The sequence below is a fragment of the Furipterus horrens genome, unplaced genomic scaffold (assembly GCF_987537825.1).
Source record: "Furipterus horrens unplaced genomic scaffold, mFurHor1.1.pri manual_scaffold_11, whole genome shotgun sequence".
Taxonomy (NCBI): Eukaryota; Metazoa; Chordata; class Mammalia; order Chiroptera; family Furipteridae; genus Furipterus; species Furipterus horrens.
This window is the reverse complement of record NW_028327181.1, coordinates 99,965,149-99,985,031: the sequence shown is the minus strand read 5'-3', so window position 1 is coordinate 99,985,031 and position 19,883 is coordinate 99,965,149. Positions and strand designations below refer to the sequence as shown.

At 62.3% G+C, this 19,883-nt stretch overlaps 1 protein-coding gene across 1 annotated transcript in view; it reads right to left on the bottom strand.

Moving 5' to 3' along the window:
• Positions 1 to 19,883, bottom strand: part of RNF213 (ring finger protein 213) — a 77,709-nt gene that overhangs the window by 14,773 nt on the left and 43,053 nt on the right. The window contains exons 30-47 of the mRNA XM_090257599.1: positions 15,902 to 19,492; positions 14,436 to 14,572; positions 14,064 to 14,159; positions 13,000 to 13,118; positions 12,162 to 12,281; positions 11,651 to 11,769; positions 11,127 to 11,280; positions 10,887 to 11,025; positions 9,061 to 9,252; positions 8,229 to 8,374; positions 7,105 to 7,259; positions 5,804 to 6,010; positions 5,135 to 5,316; positions 4,504 to 4,624; positions 3,459 to 3,559; positions 3,169 to 3,351; positions 2,009 to 2,178; positions 1,823 to 1,922 (exon numbers count right to left, since the gene is read on the bottom strand). Coding sequence (XP_090113725.1) covers positions 1,823 to 1,922; positions 2,009 to 2,178; positions 3,169 to 3,351; positions 3,459 to 3,559; positions 4,504 to 4,624; positions 5,135 to 5,316; positions 5,804 to 6,010; positions 7,105 to 7,259; positions 8,229 to 8,374; positions 9,061 to 9,252; positions 10,887 to 11,025; positions 11,127 to 11,280; positions 11,651 to 11,769; positions 12,162 to 12,281; positions 13,000 to 13,118; positions 14,064 to 14,159; positions 14,436 to 14,572; positions 15,902 to 19,492 — 6,032 coding nt within the window. The remainder of the gene's footprint in view (positions 1 to 1,822; positions 1,923 to 2,008; positions 2,179 to 3,168; positions 3,352 to 3,458; positions 3,560 to 4,503; positions 4,625 to 5,134; positions 5,317 to 5,803; positions 6,011 to 7,104; positions 7,260 to 8,228; positions 8,375 to 9,060; positions 9,253 to 10,886; positions 11,026 to 11,126; positions 11,281 to 11,650; positions 11,770 to 12,161; positions 12,282 to 12,999; positions 13,119 to 14,063; positions 14,160 to 14,435; positions 14,573 to 15,901; positions 19,493 to 19,883) is intronic.

Genomic DNA, 19,883 nt, shown 5'->3' with positions numbered 1-19,883 from the left:
GTGCTGTCAGGGCGACAAGTCCCGTGCCGGCCTCGCCCGCCGGCGGAATGTTTCCTGACGAGCACGTGACTGTCGCCTGCCGCACTGGCGGCGCGGCCCCGCCCCGCTGATGCACCGGAACCTGCCGTTCTTGCCGTCGCCGCGGCCGCGCGTCAGCGCAGTCCGGGTCCCTGGGGAGCCGGCGGGCGGGCGCAGGGGAGACAGGCTCGCAGGACTCTCGTCGGTGCTGCGGGGCTTACATTCCCTCCCCAGCGACAGAGACCGCGTTTGCTGGCCCTGCCGGCCGGGGAGAGGCGGGGCCGGGGCCCGGGAGCCGCCACCGTCGCCCCGGCGGCGCCCGCGACAGCGCGCCAGGTTCCCGGCCAGGCTCCGAGGCCGCCCCGCGACTCTCCCCGCGGCCAGGGCGGTACAGCCGCGGCCTCAGGGGCTGGGAGCGGCGGGCTTCGCGGCTCTACAGCCTCCCCGGAACCCTCCTCAGGGACGCTGACACTTTCGAAGCGACGCGGGCCTGGGGCGACGGAGGGCGGCTCCTGGGACAGCGGGGTCCCAGCAGGAGGAAGGCAGCCAGTCACCCCTGTTATCTCAGAAGCAGCCGTGGGCCCTCGGGCCCCCCAAGAACCCCCGCCCCGCACACTGAGAACTGCGTCGGTGCCAGCGCAGCTGTCCCGCCGTGTGTGGTGCCGGCCGCGCTCAGTGGCCCGGGACATGGCCGGGCAGTGTGACTGGTCTCCCTCCGCGTGTCCAGGCCAGAGTGGGGGGCACGGGGCTGCGCAGAGCTGATGTCTGCACCCCCACGGAGTGGCCCCAGCGCAGCCCAGTTAGCCCTTCATGCTCCCCGAGCACTCGAACCACCGAAGCGAAGGAACGACGAAGCCGGCGCGTCTCCCGGCCTCGGCAGGCCCAGGGAGGGGCCCCCGTCTCCCGGCTTTCGCCCTAACACCAGCGCACGACGGCCAGCCCCGGACTCCGCAGGCTCGGCCGCTCCGTGTCAGGCCGTGTGCCGGCGAGCACACCTCGGCTCACGAGCGCGGAGCCCACGCAGCCGTCGGCTGACGGGAGTCACGGGACGCGCAGGGCGCTGCTCGGCCCCCGCGGTCGGCTCTCCCGCACACGCCGCGCCAGTAAGACGCGCCCTGTAACAGCGCGTTCGGAGGGCGGCATCTCTGAAAGCCCCGCAGGAGCCCGCTTCCCCCACGGGACGCGCGGAAAGGAGACGGATGCGCTTGTGCGCGGGACGCCGCGGCCCGCGGGGCAGGGGTCAGTCAGACCTCCAGCCTCCGCCTGCTCTCGGCCCTCCGTCATTAACGGCTGCTCCGTCGGGGCCCGCCTTGCAGCGCCTTGACCCGGCCACCACCCCACAGGAGGCCGCCGACCAGGACACAGGCCGTGTGTGCCAGTCCCCCGAGAGCGCCTCCTGAACACAGGCCACCTTCTGAGAATGTTCTAGAAGATCATGTGACCCCACGTGGGCTCCTGTACCCACTCACAGACGCACCGTAGGAGCTTCGGAGCTGTCGCAGCTTAGAGGGTGTCCGGGCCGGCGTCGGTGACGGAGGGCCCTGCCGCCTCCCTCGGCACCACACACCGGGGCAGACACGGACCGCGGCTCCGGGTCCCCTTCCGCGCCATCCACCCTCCCCTCCCGCACAGCACGTCGCGTCTGTGCCGGACGCATCTGCCTGTGCGCGGGAACGGTCCCCGCAGCCTGGGACACACAAATAGGTGGGCGGTCTGTCCCTCGAAAGGCCTCCCCCGACGGGGAACCAGCGGCTCGGCCCGCGAAGGAAAGGCGGGCGGCCGGGCTGGAAGCCAGCACGCTGACCTGTACTTCAGGAGCAGCTTCAGGACCACGGAGCGGACGACCGGCGTCTTGTCCACAACGTCGTCGAATGGAGACAGAGCCTTTGTGTGTTCCTGGCGCGCTTAAACCAGAAAGAGACAGCTTAGCTTGCTGTCCCAGGCAGACATGGGGGGGGGGGGGGAGGCCCACGGGGGGAGAGCCACGTACTCTGAGGCGCGCTCCTTAACAGCCTCTTCTGCACAAAGAGCAGGGACAGCAGCATCTCCACCACGTCCTTGTGCGGGGGACAGTTGTCTTTGAAGCACACGGTGGACACCAGGTCCACGAAGAAGCTGGTGCACAGGTGTCGGAAGCAGGCGTGCTTCTCGATGGCGTCCCTGGGGAACGGCCAGAAACCACGTCAAAAGGTTGGGTGGAAAGGCTCTGCTGTCCTCCCTGCACACGCTCTGGGATGCGATGGCATTTTGTTCAAAAACATATTGTATTTATTTTTGTTTTAGAGAGGGGGAGGGGGGAAAAAGAGAGGGACACAACTGGCTGCCTGCCTCTCGTGCGCCCCGGAACTGGGGACCTGGCCCGTAACCCAGGCCTGTGCCCTGACTGGGAATCGAACCAGCGACCCTTTGGTTCGCAGGCCAGCGCTCAGCCCACTGAGCCACACCAGCCAGGGGAGCATTCTGATTTTTAAAACAAAAAGATGTGAGTCTCTCCTTATATTGGTTAGAGCTGGTCTGGAACCCACACCAGGCAGTGTGGAATCGTCTCTCTAGGGACACTGCGAATACTCGGACCAGCCGGCCACATTCCTCACACCCTGGGAGCGTGTCAAGGAGCCCACGGCAGGCCCGCCCAGGGCTCCCTCCTTCAAGGCCTCTGGAGGGAGCGGAGGGGAGGGAGCCAGCCCTTCTGAGCATGCTGGAGCCAGCTAAGCCCACAGGGCTCCTGCTAGTGTCAATCACCTGCCCCGAGAAGCACTTTTCCAGCCCACAGCGGGCTTAACCTCAGTCCTAGAACATGAGTGGCAGTGACACACCAAGAGGATAAGCCACCTCCATTATTGGGGTCTCTTGTGGTGGCTTTACACTCCTTATGATTTTCCGGTTTATTTCTGCTGACTTTGCTGTCTCCCAAACCCAGCCATACGTATATCGGGGAAGAATAATCTTGAGTACATTGTTTCTTGTGGGACAGTCCCCTTCAGTCAGGATTTTGAAGGTTAATAGTTATATTTCCAAATAATGCTATTAGCAAAAAAGGAGGAAGAAGCTTTCTTAACACGTTGCATACCGGGATATTTAAATGCCTTTTAGGAATGACGAGAATTCTCACCACTTGTACACGATGTGTTAAGAGAACAAGTGTTTTACCTCTTCTCTCGGGAAACCTCTGGAGAGAAGTAGCGCGGCAACTCGGTTAAACAGAGGGGGCAGCTCATCTGCCCAACGGTGAGCCAGGATCTGACGCAGCTCATGCAGAACACGTGGTCACAGGGCAGGCAGACAGGCTCGTGGGCGTCTCCCAGGCAGACGGGGCACGCCCTGATCCCGAACCTAGGGTCCGAGGGCAGTGGTCAGTGCTGGCGCAGAGAAGCCGGCTCGGGGGCACTAGAAATATCAAAGTTCAGACTCCCTCAGGGGCCCCGGACCACAGCGCTCACCGGCACAAGATGTTGCTGACCCGGTCCTTACATTCCCAGAGGGTCTTCACCACGGCCTCGAATGGCCGCAGGGTCTTGATGTCAGAGTTCTCTTGCAGACGCTGGTGTGGAAGGAAAGGCAGCAACCAGGAAGAGCGTTAGCAGCAACACAGGGCGAGGAAGGTCAGCCAGGCCAGGTGTGTCAAACACCAGGGCAAAAAATACAGCCTCTCCCTGCAGCCGGCGCGCCTGCCCTCCGGACTGGGGGCCACCTGCGGGGCGGGGCCTGTGTGCGCTCGGCAGCTCTTTCCTGTTGAATGTTTTTGTAATAGTGATGCTTTCGGGAGAAGGACCATGTTCTCAACCTCCAGTTTTCCCCTCTTCCTCTGTTTATAAGGTCTAACCCCTTGTCTCACTGTGAGAGATTTCAAACTTTAAGTGACAACATAAAGGCCGCCTGTGTATCTGCCACCAAGCTGTAAGAAATTTACCAGCTTGGGAACATTTGAGTTAGATCCCTTTTTGAAGAAACAAAATGTTATACAGTTCCAACCCAAGTGTACCCCTCTCCTCCCCAGAGAGGCTGAACAAAGATACTGTTACTGTTTTGAGTGGTTTTAAGCTTTGTGTCACTTGTATCCAAGCTTCTGCAATAAGCTTCCTTCCTTGCTACACGGAGGGAACTGCTATAGTGCCATCTGATGAGCGGATCAGTCACCTGATTGCTCGTTATTGCCCTTTTACAAGGTCCCCAATTTTTTGCAAGTGGTGGCAGGGCTGGGCTGGGGCCCCAGGGGCCTGGGCGGAGCCGCCTCCTTCCGCTGTCCCAGAGATTGCGCTGCACATTCTCTGCGTGAGTTGTTTTGGTAAAATGATCCGCTCTGACTTATCACCCAGGACAGGTCACACAACTGAACCAACCAGTGGCTGTGAGAGCCAGTGGCCTGCGTAATGGGACAGTTCTTGTTTTTAGATAAAACTGCCCGAGGGAAAGGCATGCACCAGCCTGCACAGAAAGGTCTTGCACAGGCAGGACCCTGCTTGCCCAGAGAACCTGAGCGCTCACCTTGTCGAGGGTGTAAACGTACTCAGTCACCAGCTCACGCAGCTCAGGAACGTGCTGCTCGATCCCCAGGAGCACGTGCTCCACGAAGAGTGACACAGAGACAATGCGGTTCCAGTGGGTTCTGTCAAGAGAAGGCACCGCCCGCTTAGCTCTGACCGCAGACTCTGAGATAGCATGGGGGCGGGGGGGCCGGGTGGGAAGGCGGGCAGATGAGCCCCATGTCGGGGGCAGGCAGAGGGAGGCCCGTGGGAGCCCTGTGCTGTGCTCGCCCAACCTCCCGACTCTGCGTGGATACACCCGACGGCACACTCTTGCCCACGAGCCAGCACAGGAGCAGTCCGCCAGGACAGCGGCCCCCGCTGCTGGCCACCCCCCCCCCCCCCCCGGCCCGGGGTCCTCTCCAGCTGCTCCGGCCCACGGCCTTCCTGCTGTGGGACCGCAGAGCCTGCCTGTCTTTCTGCCACCGCCACTGCCCCCCCCCCCCCCGACCTCTGCCGCGTCTCTCCGCCTCTCGCACCAGTGTGGGGCCCGGCGGGGGGGGGGGCCTCTTTCCTCTGACATGCCCGGGGACTCAGCAGGCCACCGGGGGTACGAGCGGAAGGGACCCCGAGCACCAGTTCTGGGGACACACCTGACTTCCCTGATGTGGTCTCCGGCCACGCTCGGGTGGCCCTGCAGGTAGCTGTCGGAGCAGAGGAGCTCCAGCGGCATCGACAGGTTCTTCACGCTCTGCAGCCACTCCTGAGGGCCGGGCTTCAGCAGGTCCCGCAGCAGCAGCTCGGCACAGGCCAGCGCCGCAGACGCGTCCAGGGTCTGGGAGGCAGAGAGCAGACCCGAGGCTCAGCGCGCCCCCGGCCCCGCGGGCGGCTCTAAGTCCCAAGCCCGGAGGCCCCGCCTGCGCCGCCTGGCCCAGGCCCACAGCCTCATCCTTTTCTTTCTTCGTTAAAAAAAGTCCCCACTCGTGTATGTTTACCGGTGTGAGAAAGAGAGGAAGGGAGAGACACATCTACGCGAGAGACACCGACCCACGGCCTCCTGTAGGCGCCCGGACCGGGACGGCCCTCCGCCCCTCCCCCGCGCCACCGCGCCGGCTGCGGTCACCGCCTTGGAATCCAGCAGGGACTCGCTTGCTGTGTCAACACCCGAGTCGCGCCGGCGTATGGGCCCCGTGCTGGAGCCTCCCGTCTGGAGCACGGCCCGCCAGCTTTCCCTCCCTGGTGGCCCCGGGAGCCGCCCTCACCCGCTGAAGGAAGGCGAAGCGCGGGCGGGGAGCACCATCTGTCCCCAAGAGGGGCCATACCATCTCGGGCCCAGCCAGGTCGCGGCTCCGCGCGGCTTCCATTAGGCTCTCTAGGACCGGCGGGTGGAGCGTCAGGATCCTGGAGAAGTTCTGGAGCCGGACCTTGAAGCGCTGGTAGGCCAGGTGCACCCAGGGCAGGGCCAGCTCCCCGTGAGGGCTCCCCGCGCTCAGCTGCCGGACGCACGACCGCAGCGCTCTCCGGAGGAACTGAGGTGACAGCCAGGCACTCAGTGTCCGGGCATGTGGCGCGCGCACGCACGCCAATGCGCACACACGCACGCACGCCGCTGCACGCACAGGCCGCTGCGCGCGCGCGCACGCACGCCGCTGCACGTCCACACGCCTCTGTGCACGCGCACGCGCGCACGCACGCTGCTCCCCAGCGAGGGAGGACTAAAGTCGGGAATCACAGCGGCGCTGCCCCTGGTCTACTTCCTGGAGCCGCCCCTTCCGGTGCCTTCCTGTCCGTGCCCACCCTTTCGACCCACGTGGGGGCCCCAGGGTGTTCCTTTTTCCCCTTCGCTGCACCCTCTGCCCCCTCGGTAAGTGTGACCGAGGCGCGCTGTTTGTAATGGCTGCGCAGGAGCCGGGCCAGTGGCCGTCCTCTCGCTTGTCCACCCCTTAGTTTTGGACACTTAAATGGGTGTCTGAGCGCCTACTTCCATGAACAAAGCTAAAGAGAACACTCCTGCGGCCAAGATGCTGGAGCGCGTCTGCCCCGCCCGGCGGCGCTCCGGAGCCCCGCGCTGGGTCACGCCGCGGGGCGGGGCGGGGTCTCGCCTTCCGTGGGACCCGGCGCTGCCACAGGGCCCGGGAGGATGGCGCCTGCGCTGGCGCGGGGTTCGTGCGTTTACTGCGGCGTCTCGTCCACGTGACTGACGTTCTCTGGGCGCCCGCGGAGCCCCGTTCGCAGCTGCTTTATAGCGGTCACCCGGTCTTAAAAATAGGCGCGTTTCCTTCTTGACCCCTAAGAACCCTTTATCGATCCCTGGTCACGCTGGGTCTAGAGTCCCCTCAGGTCGGTCCCTTCCCTTTCTGAGGTGCTGAGGTTTGAGGACGCACCGCTCTCCCCACGGAAGTGCCCGCTGATTACTACCCCGTGGTGGCCGCTTAGTACTGACCCCGTTCCCTTCGAGAGAAGCTGAGCGTCCGGGAAGAAGGCGTCCCAGGGGAGCGGGGGCCTTCGTCGGGCTACCGGGCAGCGCCGTGTTTCGGGGCCTCGGTGGGGGGCCGGGGACCCACGCCACGCTCCGTCCCGCACCACGCCCGCACCGGCCCACGTGCCCCCGCGGCCCCCTCACCTCCAGCTCGTCCCCCGAGGACAGCGTCATGGTCAGGAGCAGGAAGTCCCGCAGGTAGCAGTGAAGCAGCTGCCGCCGCTCCTCCCTACGGAGCCGGGCGAGGAAGCAGCCCAGAGGCGTCTGCCGGAAGACCTCCAGCAGCTTCCCGGACGCCCCTGCGGGGGAGACCACAGGGCGGCGCGGCGTGAGGGCGCAGACCCCTGCCCGGGCTCGGGGCCTGGGGCCAGCGGGCGGCACGGCTCCGAGGTCGTTCCTAGGCGCTTCAGAAGCGTTCCTGGCGAACAGCAGACGCAGAGGCAGGGTGCGGGCTGAGCCCTGGTCACAGGCAGCCTCAGTCACCCCGGGGGACGAGACGGAGCAAGCCAAGCCTCAGGGGCCCAGGGCACTCGCTGCTCCAGCCAGGAGCCCCTGCCCTCTGGGCTCCGGTGCGGCCTCAGGGCCCAGGCGGACACACCCTCTCCGCCGAGGGGGGCTGCTTCAGGTTTGCTCAGAGGACGTGTCAGGACACTGATCAGAAAAATAAGTTCATCTCCAAGTACCCTGACCCGGAATTTAAATGTCTCTTCATTTTTTAAATCCCCACCTGGGGACATGCTCATTGATTTTAGAGACGGGGAGACAGAAGCACTGACGTGAGAAACACCAATGGTTGCCCCTCGTATGCACCCCAGTCAGTGACCGAGGCCGCAAGCCAGGCCTGTGCCCTGACCAGGAATCGAACTGGCGACCTTTTTGTTCACATAACAGTACAACACTCCACCCAACGGAGCCACCCGGCCAGGGCTGACCTGTATTTTTTAAAGGCAGTACTGGAAGTCAAATTTGGAAAGATTACTTCATTAAGGGGACTTTCCACAGAGCGCTGTGAGAGCTCTGGTTTTCCCGGACGGCTGACGGCCGGGCCACTCAGCGGGGACAACAGCGCAGCGAGGCGCCACGGGGCCTGGGAGGGACCGGGGCAGGCAGCGTAGACAAAGGCACTCTGCTCTCGTCACGGGCAGTTGTTGAGAAAGGACCGGCTGAGGACACCGCCCGAGTCCCAGGCCCCCGCTGTCTGGGAGCCTTGGATGGGAACGCCCGCCTGCGGCAGGGCCCTGGGCTCAGCCCCACACCCCCAGGCGCACCTTCGGGTTCTGAGATGTATTGCGCTTGGACCCACAGCTCGTCCACGTAGTCCCGGATCCTCCAGCTGAATGGGACAGAGTTGCAGACGTCGCTGGAGAGCTTCATGTGGCTCAGCACCAGGATGGGGGACATCTCACTCCTGAACCTGCGGTCGGGCAAGAGAGGACGGAATGTGGCTGGTGAGGTGTCGCTTGAGACGCAGGACGGGGGCCCCCGAAGGCCGGTCTCCCCAGTCCTCCAGACCAAGCCACGGAGGCTGCGAGGCTGGCCCTCTGGTTCCTGTGGTCAAGGAACTCCGAGATGGCCTGATGTCATCTGCTTTGCAGACCAAGGTGGGCGGGGGCGTCAGGTTCACTGGCTCAGGCTGCATGGAGCCCAGACGCTGCTGAGCCCTGCGCAGACAGGACACGGCCGTCGGAGGGGTCTGCCTCCCAACCAAGTTTTGTCTTCCCAAGGTGTGCACTGGTGACCCCGAATTCCACTTACTCCACATGCTTAGTTAACCTGACGCCCAGAATCAAAGCCCCCTGAAACCCAAACGGGAAGCTTCGGGGAAGCCAGCTGAGCCTGCCTAGTGCAAGAGCCAGCCCGGGGACCGGCTGTGCAGACCAGGCAGCACATCCACCAAGAGCTGGGTGGCGCGGCCTCCCTGGGAAGGCTGAGGTGACGTGGTGCAAGGGCTTGGGGACAAGCTCAGTTCAGATCTCTCAGAACCTCCCTCAGCTCCCAGAGTGTGACCTCTGTGTGCCATCAGACACAGGGAGGCACACTCAGGCCACGCGGCTACATGAGGGCTGTTCCCGCAGCACAGAAAGAGAATCTGCCCCTCACCTGGTATCATTCGCCACAAGAGGAATGTTCAGAAGCTTCAGGTCACTGAAAATAAACATCCAAAGTTCTCTGGCCCAGGATGGGGTGTCAGGCGCAGCCAGGAGCTCCAGGTTGCCATCTCGGTCAATGACGGACACCATGCTGGCCAGCAGAGGGGTCACGGCACCCTGGACCCGCTTCCAGAGGGTATGCCTGCAGCGAGGGACAGGCAGCCCCAGCGGTGGGTCAGAGCGACCCCAGTGACCCAGGTCCATGTTCGAGCCTGGTGGCTCAGCACAGGGACTTAGGGACTGACCTGTCATTACGTCGCTCGTTAGCTACACGGCCCCGCTGTCATCATTATGTGTAAACGTAATAAAAAGAATTTGCTGAAAATTTCTTGTGGTAAAATGAGACCTGCTGGCTTATTAATATTGGGGAGGAAAATGCAGGCTCTAGTTTCAAAAGAAAGAAATACCTCGTGGAGCTTCTAGGTGTGCAGCACAGAGGAACCCAGAGAGCCCAGGGCCGTCTACTAAGGGAGTAACGCGTCACACGACCAAGGACGTCACGTGGTTCAAGGGGGAAAATGCCCAACTAGAAAGAGGCTGGAAGGCTACAGAAATGAGAGCCCCAGCAGCAGGGAGGTGGGGACGACGCACCTGGCGGTGGCAGATGCTGGGCTGTAGGCGTGGGAGAACCTGAGCATCAAGACTACCAGGGTTGGACAGTTCATTCCCAAGAGGGCAAAGGACTTCTGTCTTCATGGAGGGTAAAGAGTTTGTCCCCAAGGCTGTGTCTGAGGACCAGTGGGCTCCAGAGGGCTACCTGATGCCCGACACCTGACACAGGTGAGCTCCAGGCATGCAGTCAGAACTGCCCTCGACCAGAGAGGGGTGAAGGGTCAGTCCCAATGCGACGGTGAAAGCTGGGGAGCCTGGCCCTCTGAACCCCCGGCAAACGGGGAAGTTGAGGAACCAAGGTGGTGTGTGATGGGGACACAGAAAACTGAGGCTTTCAGAAGTATTCATGTAAACTGAGGTATTTAATAAAGGTCTTAGGTGTAACCAAGGGAAATGAAACTCCTTCTAGGTTCATGTCCTATCAAATTCCTTCCTTAGAAAGTCTAATCAGGAAAGAAACGAGAGATAATCAGAGAAAAAAAAAGATTCGGAGAAACTCCCGCAGCAACAAAGCCGCATCAAAGGGCTACCACGCGTCACCCCTCGCCGTGCCCTGGCCGCCCCCGCCAATGCACCCGCAGCTGGGCCCAGCAGCCAGGACAGCCGGGCCCAGAGTGGCTTATGGCTGAGCAGATCCCCATTCACAGAGGGAAATGAGGAACAGAGGGATGAATTCGGTCTGAGGCAACCTGCCGACAGGGGCGGGCCGCCCCTTCCCTGGGAGCCGGACCAGCCCCTCCTCTTGGGCCACATAGTGGGCCTGGGATCGTCCCAAGAAAAGGGTTTCACAGAAAAGGGCCACAGGCAATAAATGGGTTTTCCAGGTTCTTGCTTCTGTAGTTAGCAAGTAACTTAGAGCAGGAGGTCTGGGAAAGTAATTTCTCTTCCCCCCTACACATCCCCCTCTTTCTCTAATAACCTGAAATAGCGCCTGCTTCTACGGTCTGTGGCAGGCTGGGAAACGGTTACATCCTCCAAGGACAGGTGCAGACTCGCACACAAGTAGAGAGAAGTCAGCCAACCCCCACATAACCATCACCCAGACCACCTTGTTCTTTTTTGGGGAAAAAGAGAAAGATCGCTTTGAACTGCTCAGAGCGAGAAGCGTGCAGGTGCCCTGCCGCCCCCCGGGCTCCGCCGCGCCTGCTGACGCTGCTCAGGTACCTGAACGTGCCTGCCTCCTGGAGGGCGTCGGGGTTGGAGGCCGCCTTCTCCACCCACTCCTTCCTGTCGAAGGTGCGGCTCTCCTCCTGCTGCTTTAGGAGGTCGCAGACCCGCTGCTTGGCCACCCGTGAGAAGGCAGCTGCAACACAGCAGAGGGGACGCGCGCTGGCTGCCTGCTGTGACCCTGCGCTGGGCCCCCACTGGGAGGCGAGCTGAGGGGCGGGGTCCCGGGGACCTCACCTTTGTGCGCGTCGTCCTCGTCCTCGTTCAGGAGGCCGAGCAGAACCTCCACGCGCCTCATGCTGCGCGGGCTGCGCTCGCTCGGGTCCCGGAGCAGGCTCACCGCGCTCTGTATGCAGCTGCACAGCAGGCGGCCGGTGTCCAGGGCCCGCGTCTGTCACGGACGCAAGCGAGCTTCTGTTAGCCCCCCACGCGCGGGCGAGGCCCAGCTGCAGCCAGGTCCCCGGGGCGGCGTGAGGGGTGCGTCCTGGGCAGAGCCCCTGTGCTGTCCACGCGCCCGGTTCGCTCTCGGGACCACGGCGAGGTGGCCGTGTGGGCTCTGGACTGGGCCGGGGGTTGAGGAGCAGCGCGAACCTGGCCCGGAGACGGCAGGCAGAGCCCCCGTCAGACCCCGTCCCCGTGATTCGCCTGCACTTGCGTGGAGGAAAGAGAAGCATCTGCTCCTTGGGCTCCCAGGGGCGAGTACGGAGCTCCTGAGGGCGCCGGCAGCCACCAGGAGGCCCACGGACGAGACCTAGACTTACGCGGCTGCTCCGGAGCCCAGGGGTCTCGGCTCCCCTTGCCTCGGCCGCGGCCCCCGGCTCATCCGTCTCCACTTCCATCGCCTCCTCACGGCCGTCTGCGGCCCTGCATCCCACCTCCGCTGCAATAGAAGTGACACCACTGTCGAGCGACAGCCCCGGAAATGGCCAGGCCCTGGCTCCCGGCTGCAGCGGGGTCTCTAAGGAGACCGAGGGCACTTCCATCCCGGCTCTGAGGGCCGATATAGGGACAGAGGGGACATGTGCTGCAGGCACCCACTTCTGCAGCCTCTGCACCCCCTGACCTGCTGCTTCCAGCAGAAACCCCACCCCCTGCGTGGCCTTGGGAAGCAGCAGCGGGCCTCGGGGGTCACCCGAGCTGCTGCTGGGTGCAGGGGCGGGGCCGCGTGACACGCACGAGAGCCCGGCCCTCACGGCACGCCACAGCGCTCCTGACACCGCCCGCTGCCATGCCTGCCGCCCGCGTCCCCAAACGCTTTTCCCCGAGACATACACTCCGGTGCGTCGTCCGGATCAAACAGCTGGCTGATGGTCACGTCCTGCAGCTGCGTCACATCGGAGACCATGTCGGTGGATCTCCGGAGGTCGTCGATGTGTACCGACTGCCACAGCCCTGTGAGGAGCAAAGCCACTGAATCTCCGCTCGTCCTTTCCAGGTCATTCATCTGGCAGAGTGCCACACGTCCCAGTGCTCAGCACACTGCCGCCGCACCTCCCATGATAGACGCAGACACCCCCGGCCTGTGCTGCACCTCAGCAACTTGGATGTGACAACCCCTGTCACCCTAAAATAAGTGACTGGGAAAGGCGGCCCGCACCAGGGCTGTAGGTCCATCATGCACTTGGAATTCCACTTGCTGCGTCGTGGTCCCTGCAGGGCTGGGAGCACCGCAGGGTCCCCCACCAGCCACGGAATTACTCAAGTGGACCCTATGCGCCCGAGACCGCAACACCAGCTTTCTTACTGCTAAGTACTTGGTGAGCTATTCCTGGCGCAGGGAAAGAGAGGGAAATCGACTTAAGATAGCTCCCCCCACCCAAACCGGGCACAAAGGAGCAGTGCGTCTATCACGGGTGGGTGGGGAGCACCTTCTCTGGGTGTCACAGAAGGGGAGGAACCAGACAGACCCCTTAAGTGTTCATCTACAAGTTAATAAAGGACATGCTACGTGTTTTTGCAGGAATCAGTGGTAACAAATATAATTGCCTCTGAAAGGAACGTTGCTGAGATTAACATTAATATTCTAATTTCAGATTTGGACGCCTTCGGACCAGTTAGAAAGAGCTGGAGCGTTGGTCACACAGCCACAGTCACCAGCATCACTTCCTACCCCCGTGGGATCCCACGTAGGATGTCCCACTCTCCATCCGCGACAGCTTTGTGATGAAATAGACGAAGATGCAGTGCTGACATCCTTGCAGCTTGTTGATTTCGTTTATAGCAGAATACCTGTGAGTAAACCATACAAGCAAAACCACAGCGAGTCACAGCAAAAGCAAAGCCAACCGGCCTCCCCGTGGCGGTGACATGCGGGAGGGCATCCTGGGCGCGGTCCACCTCGCGGCTCCCTTTGCTCGGTCTGACGCAAGTCTCACGCTCTCCTGGTGGTCTGTCCTCGGAGCAAGCCGGTCCTCCCTATGAGGCCCGCTTCCTCCCCTGTCCTGTGTCCCGAGGCTTCGACAAGGCTTTTCTTATCGATCAGAAACCCTAATCTGGCATCCCCACTGGGCTTCCCGAACCCACCCACGGGCTAGTCCCACAGAAGTGTCCATTTCAGGGGACAGGGTGCGGGGACAGATGACTGTGCTGCAAACCATGGCTTCCAGCGTGTTAAAGGGTCCAGAGATCACTTTACGTGACAGGGGACACAGCTCTGAAAGTGTCTTGTCTCCCCTACAGACACTATAAACGAAGTCAAATTGTATAATTAAAAAATCTGCAAACCCAGTTGCCAAGGATATTCTCTTCTATCCTGCTAACATTCTATTCCATTCACTTCTTGCATTTCACTGTTTTTGTATTGTTATTGGGTGGGGGGGGGGGGGTGGAGACGGAGAGGGAAGGAATCATCGATGTGGGGTTGCCTCTCACATGCCCCCACTGGGGACCCAGCCTGCAGCCAGGCCTATGCCCTGACTGGGAGTCGAACCAGAGACCCTTTGGTTCTCAGGCTGTCGCTCAGTCCACTGAGCCACACCAGCCAGGGCTGTCTTTTCTGTCTCTTCTCATTCTTCAGAGTCTCTAGTCCACAGTTGGGAAAATGAAAAGGGAGACTCGGTGTGACTTTTATTTCTGTTATCATCCTGTGCTGTTTTCAGGGAAGGAAGTCTTTAGAACTCTCCAATAAAATTTAGGTTTCCTACGTGATTTCCGAAAAGAACAAGAGCAGCTTACTTGGCACAGGCGATGAGCTGAGCGCTGTGCACGCCACCATCGAAGTCCGTCTGGATGATGAGGATCTTGTGCGGAGCGGCGCGGGCCAGGCCCTTTCTGAGAAGAGGGACACCAGGGCAGTGAGCTCTCCACCCTCCCAGCCGGGGGACGGAGCCCCCAGGGCGATGAGCTCTGTGCGGGCGGGCTGCTCCCCTCCCAGGTGAGTGGGTGGCTCAGCGGGGAATCAACCCCCGTACACGCGTCCTCACAAGCCCCGTGCATGGGGCTTCAGAGAAGGGAGTCTCGCGCTCACTGACCAGAGCCGGTGACCACTCCGTGGTCACTGCGGCCCTGCAGCCCGGGCTGCGGGGGAGGTGGAGGGAGGGGCCTCACCGGAGTTCTCTGAGGAATGAGTGCTCGGTGTCGAACTGCTGCAGCGACAGGAGCGTGGGTCTCAGAGCCGGGCCCGTGACCTCCGACTCTAGCACCTGGCAGTCGTGACCGGTCAGCAGCCTGGAGAAGGTGGTGATCTGCAAAGGCAGGGGGGACAAGCTGCCTGCACGCCTCCGGGTTTGGCTGCCGGAACCAAGAGGCTGCTCCGCGCGCTGCAGCCGGCGCACAGCCAGACGAGGTCCGACCCGGGGCCTCTGAGAGCGAGGCTGCGTCGAGGGGAACAGCTCGGTCAGAAGGCACTGGAGCCCAGACACCTGGTCCCGGAGACGGGGCCTACCCCCCGACTCGGGGGCCTCTTCCTGCGTTGGTCCCTGCGGGAAATTCTGACAGGGCGCGACGCAACGGCCATTCCTGCCCGGCAACCTGCTTCTTGCTTTCAGGTGTGATGGCCCGATGCCGCACGGCCCTTTCCGCCCCCAGCGGCTCCGTGCCACGGCGCCACACCGCTCGGTGCATGCCGGCCCCGCAGAGCCCGAGGGCCTGTACCTGACCACACACAGACACGTCCACCTGGACGTGAGTGGGAGGCGCAGGGCAAGCCCGCCTCCCAAGCTTGCTGCCCGTTCCTGGATTCTCTGTGGTGATTCACCAAACCTCTGGCCATCCCAGGAAGGGCTCGGGGTCACCCAGGCGCCTCCATCCCCCGCAGCCTCACACGATCGGTCACCCACCAGTCTGTCATTGCCTCTGGGTGCTCACCGTGGCCTCCCCACGCTGGTGCAGCTTTTCCATGATGGTCCATCACCAGAACCCCATCTCAACACATTTCTCCCTCACCCCGCCCCTGCCCCGGACAGGAGACTCCCCGCGGCTCCGGGCTGCTGACGAGGCCCTGCACGGAGTCTCTGCGACAGCCCCGCGGCCCCTCTCAGCACTCACAGCCTGGGGAGGCCCCAGCAGCGACCCACCCAGTCTCCTGCACAGACCTGTCGTCGCACACCTGTGCCCAAGTGAGGTCCTCTGCCTACAGTCCTTTCCCAACCGGGCCAACTCTTAAAGAAGGTGCCACCTGGCCCTGCAGCCTGCCTGCGCCGGCCGTCAGCGGGGGGCGCGTTACGGAGACAGTGACGGCACAGGCTCACGAGCCCGTCTGCACCCCCACCGACGCTGGGGGCCGAGCAAGGGCCGGAGCTGTGCCTGGCGCAGGTCTTGAGCGCGGCGCTGCCTTGGCCAGAGCAAAGGCTGGACGCGGTGCCGGGGCCCGCGCACGGCTCTGCCCAGAAGCAGGCGCGCAAACAGGCGCCCGGGGCGTCTGAAACTAGCTGGGCCTCTGCGCACTGGCCAGGAGGAGGAAGCAGAAGTCTCGACCTAACCCCCTGTGAATCCTAGACCCTGAAGGGGAAGGACCCTTATGTTTCAGACCCCAGGGACCACGGGCTCCGCGGTGGGGAGGGTGGGGCCCTCACCTCGGTGAAGACCGCGTGGCGCTCTGGGCGCGACGTGCGCAGGTGGGCCTGAAGGAAATCTGCGAAGGAGTTGTGCTGCTGCCTGTGGTGGTACGCCTGGGCCAGGGACTCCGCAGCGAACATGTCCAGGGAGGAGGCGCGGAGCCGGACCACAGCGTCGGGCGTGGCGCAGTCCAGCAGCACCAGCCTGGCGTCCTCCAGCACCTCGTGGTGATGCGCGGGAGCCGCGTCCCCGTGACCCCGCCGCTCTAGGACCTGAAGCACCACAGAGGCACAAGTGTCTGAGTGGTAGCCGACGAAGACGTCCGAAGGGCTATACCTGTGTGTGGCTCCCAGCGACGTAGGTCTGATGTGGACAAACCTGTCCACCCAGCCCTTGAGTTCCTCCACGATGTCCCTCTGCCATTTCTCCAGAACTGTGTGGATGTCCAAATAATGCTTCTCCAGCCGGTTGATGAGGGGGATGGGGAAGTGCTTGTAGACGACATCTTTCTCCTCGATGACCAGCAGGCGGAAGCCGGGATGCACCCGACATTTGACCCGGTGGGTGCCCAGGCCGAGGTCCACGTACTTCTGGCCCCCGAGGTAGACGTAGTACTGGTTGAGGGCATCGTACAGGCTCTCGTAGAGGTTCTGCAGGTTCAGCAGCACCACCGTCTTGCCGGTCTCCATGCAGATCTTGACGCGGTTGATGTTCCTGCAGATCTGGGCGTACTCCTGGTCCCTGGGGAAGCTGGAGCCGAAGATGATCTCTGGCTGCCGGTCCTCGCTGAAGAGTGTCTGCTGCAGGATCTGCAGGGCCACGTAGTTCCTGGTCAGCACGAGCAAGTAGCGGGACTCGGAGTCCTCCAGGTCCCCGCCCCGCGCCTGCGCAGGGTCCCCGTACACATTCTGTTCGATCAGCTGCATGGTGCTGACCTCCGTGCAGAGCCCGGCCTCGGGTAGGCTGGCTCTGAAAATGCCCAGGGCGTGGATGTCGTCTTTGCCACTGAAGTTCCGAAGGATGGCCTGGGTGATGTCCTGCGGGGACGGCTTCCCATTGGAAGCTTTTGCGCTGGCAAAGACCATTTTGATGAGGCTGTAGTAGTCACGGAGCCCGAAGAACTCCTTGTCCTGGCTCTTGCATACGGTTTCATAGGCCTTGGCGAAGGCCGCGAAGTACGGCCTGATCCTTTCCTGCACTAGGGGGTCCGAGGAGCAGATCCCCTGTGCGCTCTCTAAGAGCTCCTTCTTGCTGGGGCTGCCGCGGGACACAAAGATGCCCCGGTTCATCTTGGCGGGGTCCAGGGCCCAGTTGGAAATGCCGATGAAGCCCACCTTCTTGTGGGGGGCAGGGTCGTCTTCGATGCAGCCGTCTTCCAGCAGCGGGTGCAGGGCTTTGAGGGGCATCTTGGGCGAGTCCTCGGCCAGCCCAACCTCGTCCAGAACCACCACGGACACGTACCGCTGCAGGTCCTTGTCCTGCTGGAAGCGGGCGCACTGCCTGAAGGTGCCGATGATGCCCTGGGGCGTGGAGTGCGGGCTGCACTGGAACGACACCAGGTGCACCTGCTTGAAGCCCTGGAAGAGGTCCGAGTGGGAGGCCTGGCCTTGCATGGCATCCGCCACGATGCTCTTGGCGAGAGACTTGGAGCTGCCGGGCTTGCCCACCAGGAAGAGAGGGATCCTGAGCTCAATGCAGACAACCATCATGAAGACGTTCTCCTTCAGCGCCGCATTCTTGGCCACAGTCTTCCGCAGCGATACCCCATCCAGGAAGAGGTCCTGCGTCTGCGTGATTGCGTCCAGCACAGCCTGGCTGTTACTGTACGGCTGCGGGAGGAAGCGGCAGATGGCTTTGCGGTAGGGCTCCTGCTTCTCCAGGGAGGCGTGGTAGCACACGCCAATGGCCAGCACCAGCGCCCAGATAACGGGGTCCCTCCCGCAGCCGCCGTCCTCGCCGGCGTCCTGCCGGGGCAGCAGCACCTCATTGTGCTCATGGAACCAACGGAAGACGGCCATGCAGCGCTCCACGTCCCGGAGGCTGACGAAGCCACACTCGTCCCTCCGCCCCCTCATGAAGCGCTGGGAGACGGAGAGCACGTCCGTGATCACACGCACGCCGTCCGCCCCGACCGTGGCGGTGTCCACCAGCCGCTGCACGATCTGCTGGATGTACAGCCTCTCCGTGGCGTCGCTCAGCTGCCCGAAGTCCCACACCAGTGGAGTCAGGCTGGGCGGCAGGGCATGGACGCGGTACACAAGCTGCCTCAGTGGGATGGAGCCCAGCCTGTCGGCCGTCTCCTCAGCCCGCACACGGTAGCCCAGGCCGGCGGCCTCCAGGCGGGCGATCATCTCCGGGGAGTGCTTCCGGTAAGGGTTGCAGGCCGCGATGATGCGCAAGCCCACGTCCTCCGCCAGCCACCGGCCGCCCACTGTGTGGTCACACAGCACCTCCTTGACGCAGCTGACCGCTTCGGTCGTGTTGGCTTCGTCGAGGAACAGGACGGTGTCCAGCTGATGCTCCCGCTTGTTGACCACGGCGAGGCTTTCCGCCTCCCGGACTCTGGCATAGATCATGTCTGCCGTTGTCCCTCCGTGGACCTTGACCAGCTTCATGGTCTCGGCGTCGGCGCAGCCCCGTCGCAGGCCGCTGAGGAACCTGATGAGCCTGGTCTTCCCGCAGCCAGTCTCCCCCATAATGACGACGGGGATCCCGCACCGGAAGCGCATCTCGATGGCGAGGATCTTGAGCATGTTGTCCGTCGTGAGCTCATAGGTTGGGTCGGGGTCAACGGGCCACTGGACGCCCAAGGCCAGGCAGAGCCGCTCAAGCTTCTCGTGTCTGGGCAGCTGATCAAAGTCCACATTGAAGGGCACCCTCTGAAGCAGCAGCCCCCGGTACAGGTCTGCTGTCATGACGTCCTTCTTTATCACCATGTTGCTCACAGGATCAATGGCATCCACCATGCCCCCCGGGTTGGGCTGCAGATGGAAGCCTATGAACGTCATGGACGTGTGGTCGTCGTTGAAGAACACGTAGGGGTGGGGCTCCAACTCCCACCTCTTCCGCAGGGAGAAAGGGGCTATGTCCTCTTCCCTGACTCCATCCATGGCGACCATGTGCTTCCCTGGGCTTTGGTCGGAGGTGTTCAGCGTGGGCGTGGCGAAATCTCGCGCCATGAAAATCATGAAGGTGACCACGAACTTCTTGAATCCCCGCAGTGTGTCCCCGACGATTCTGGGGTTGCAGAAGAGAGAGGCCTCACAGTCCCTGAGCTGGTAGTTGAGGAACCGTGCGAAGTTCCAGAGCTCGGACCAGGACGGGTTGACCACCCCGCAGTAGAGGAGGAGGTACTGGATGCACTCCTCAGGGGTCCCCTCGGCCTGGCCGCCTCGGTACTGGAACGCGTCCAGGTCTTGGTTCTGATGGAACCGTCTCAGATATTGGAAAGGTCTTTGGAAAGTTTCGCTGCAGAACTCCACCTGGTCCATTCCTGGCTCCCAGCTGCTCCCCTCAGAACGGAGCTCCATGCCTATCACTTCTTTGGGAGGCCTGCAGGTGACTCTGGGGAAGATGTCAAGGAAGCTGAACTGGGGGGCCCGTGTCCTCTGGAGAGGAGAGAGGAATACAATGGTTATGGCTAAATTTCCTAAGCGAAGGCTTTTGTGTTTGAACCCTCCGTGTGGTCTGTATGGGAAAGAACTTCGTGCAAAACCGCTTTTCAGAGAGCAATTTCTGGAGCCTCCTTTCTGCATAGGGGTGCTTCGTTTGCCTGCTAGGGTTTGTGGGAACCCCTGAAACCAAAGCTCTGCTATGCCCATGTGTGTGTGTGTGTGTGTGAGAGAGAGAGAGAGAGAGAGAGACCATAAAACTCCCTTTTGCTAAGAAATGTGAAAAGTCTCCTTCCTATATCCCAGCTGCGTCAGGAAAGATGGTACCTCCCAGCAGATGAGTCTCCTGCACCCAGAGGCACAGCTGGCTTTGGCCTTGAACCTGACC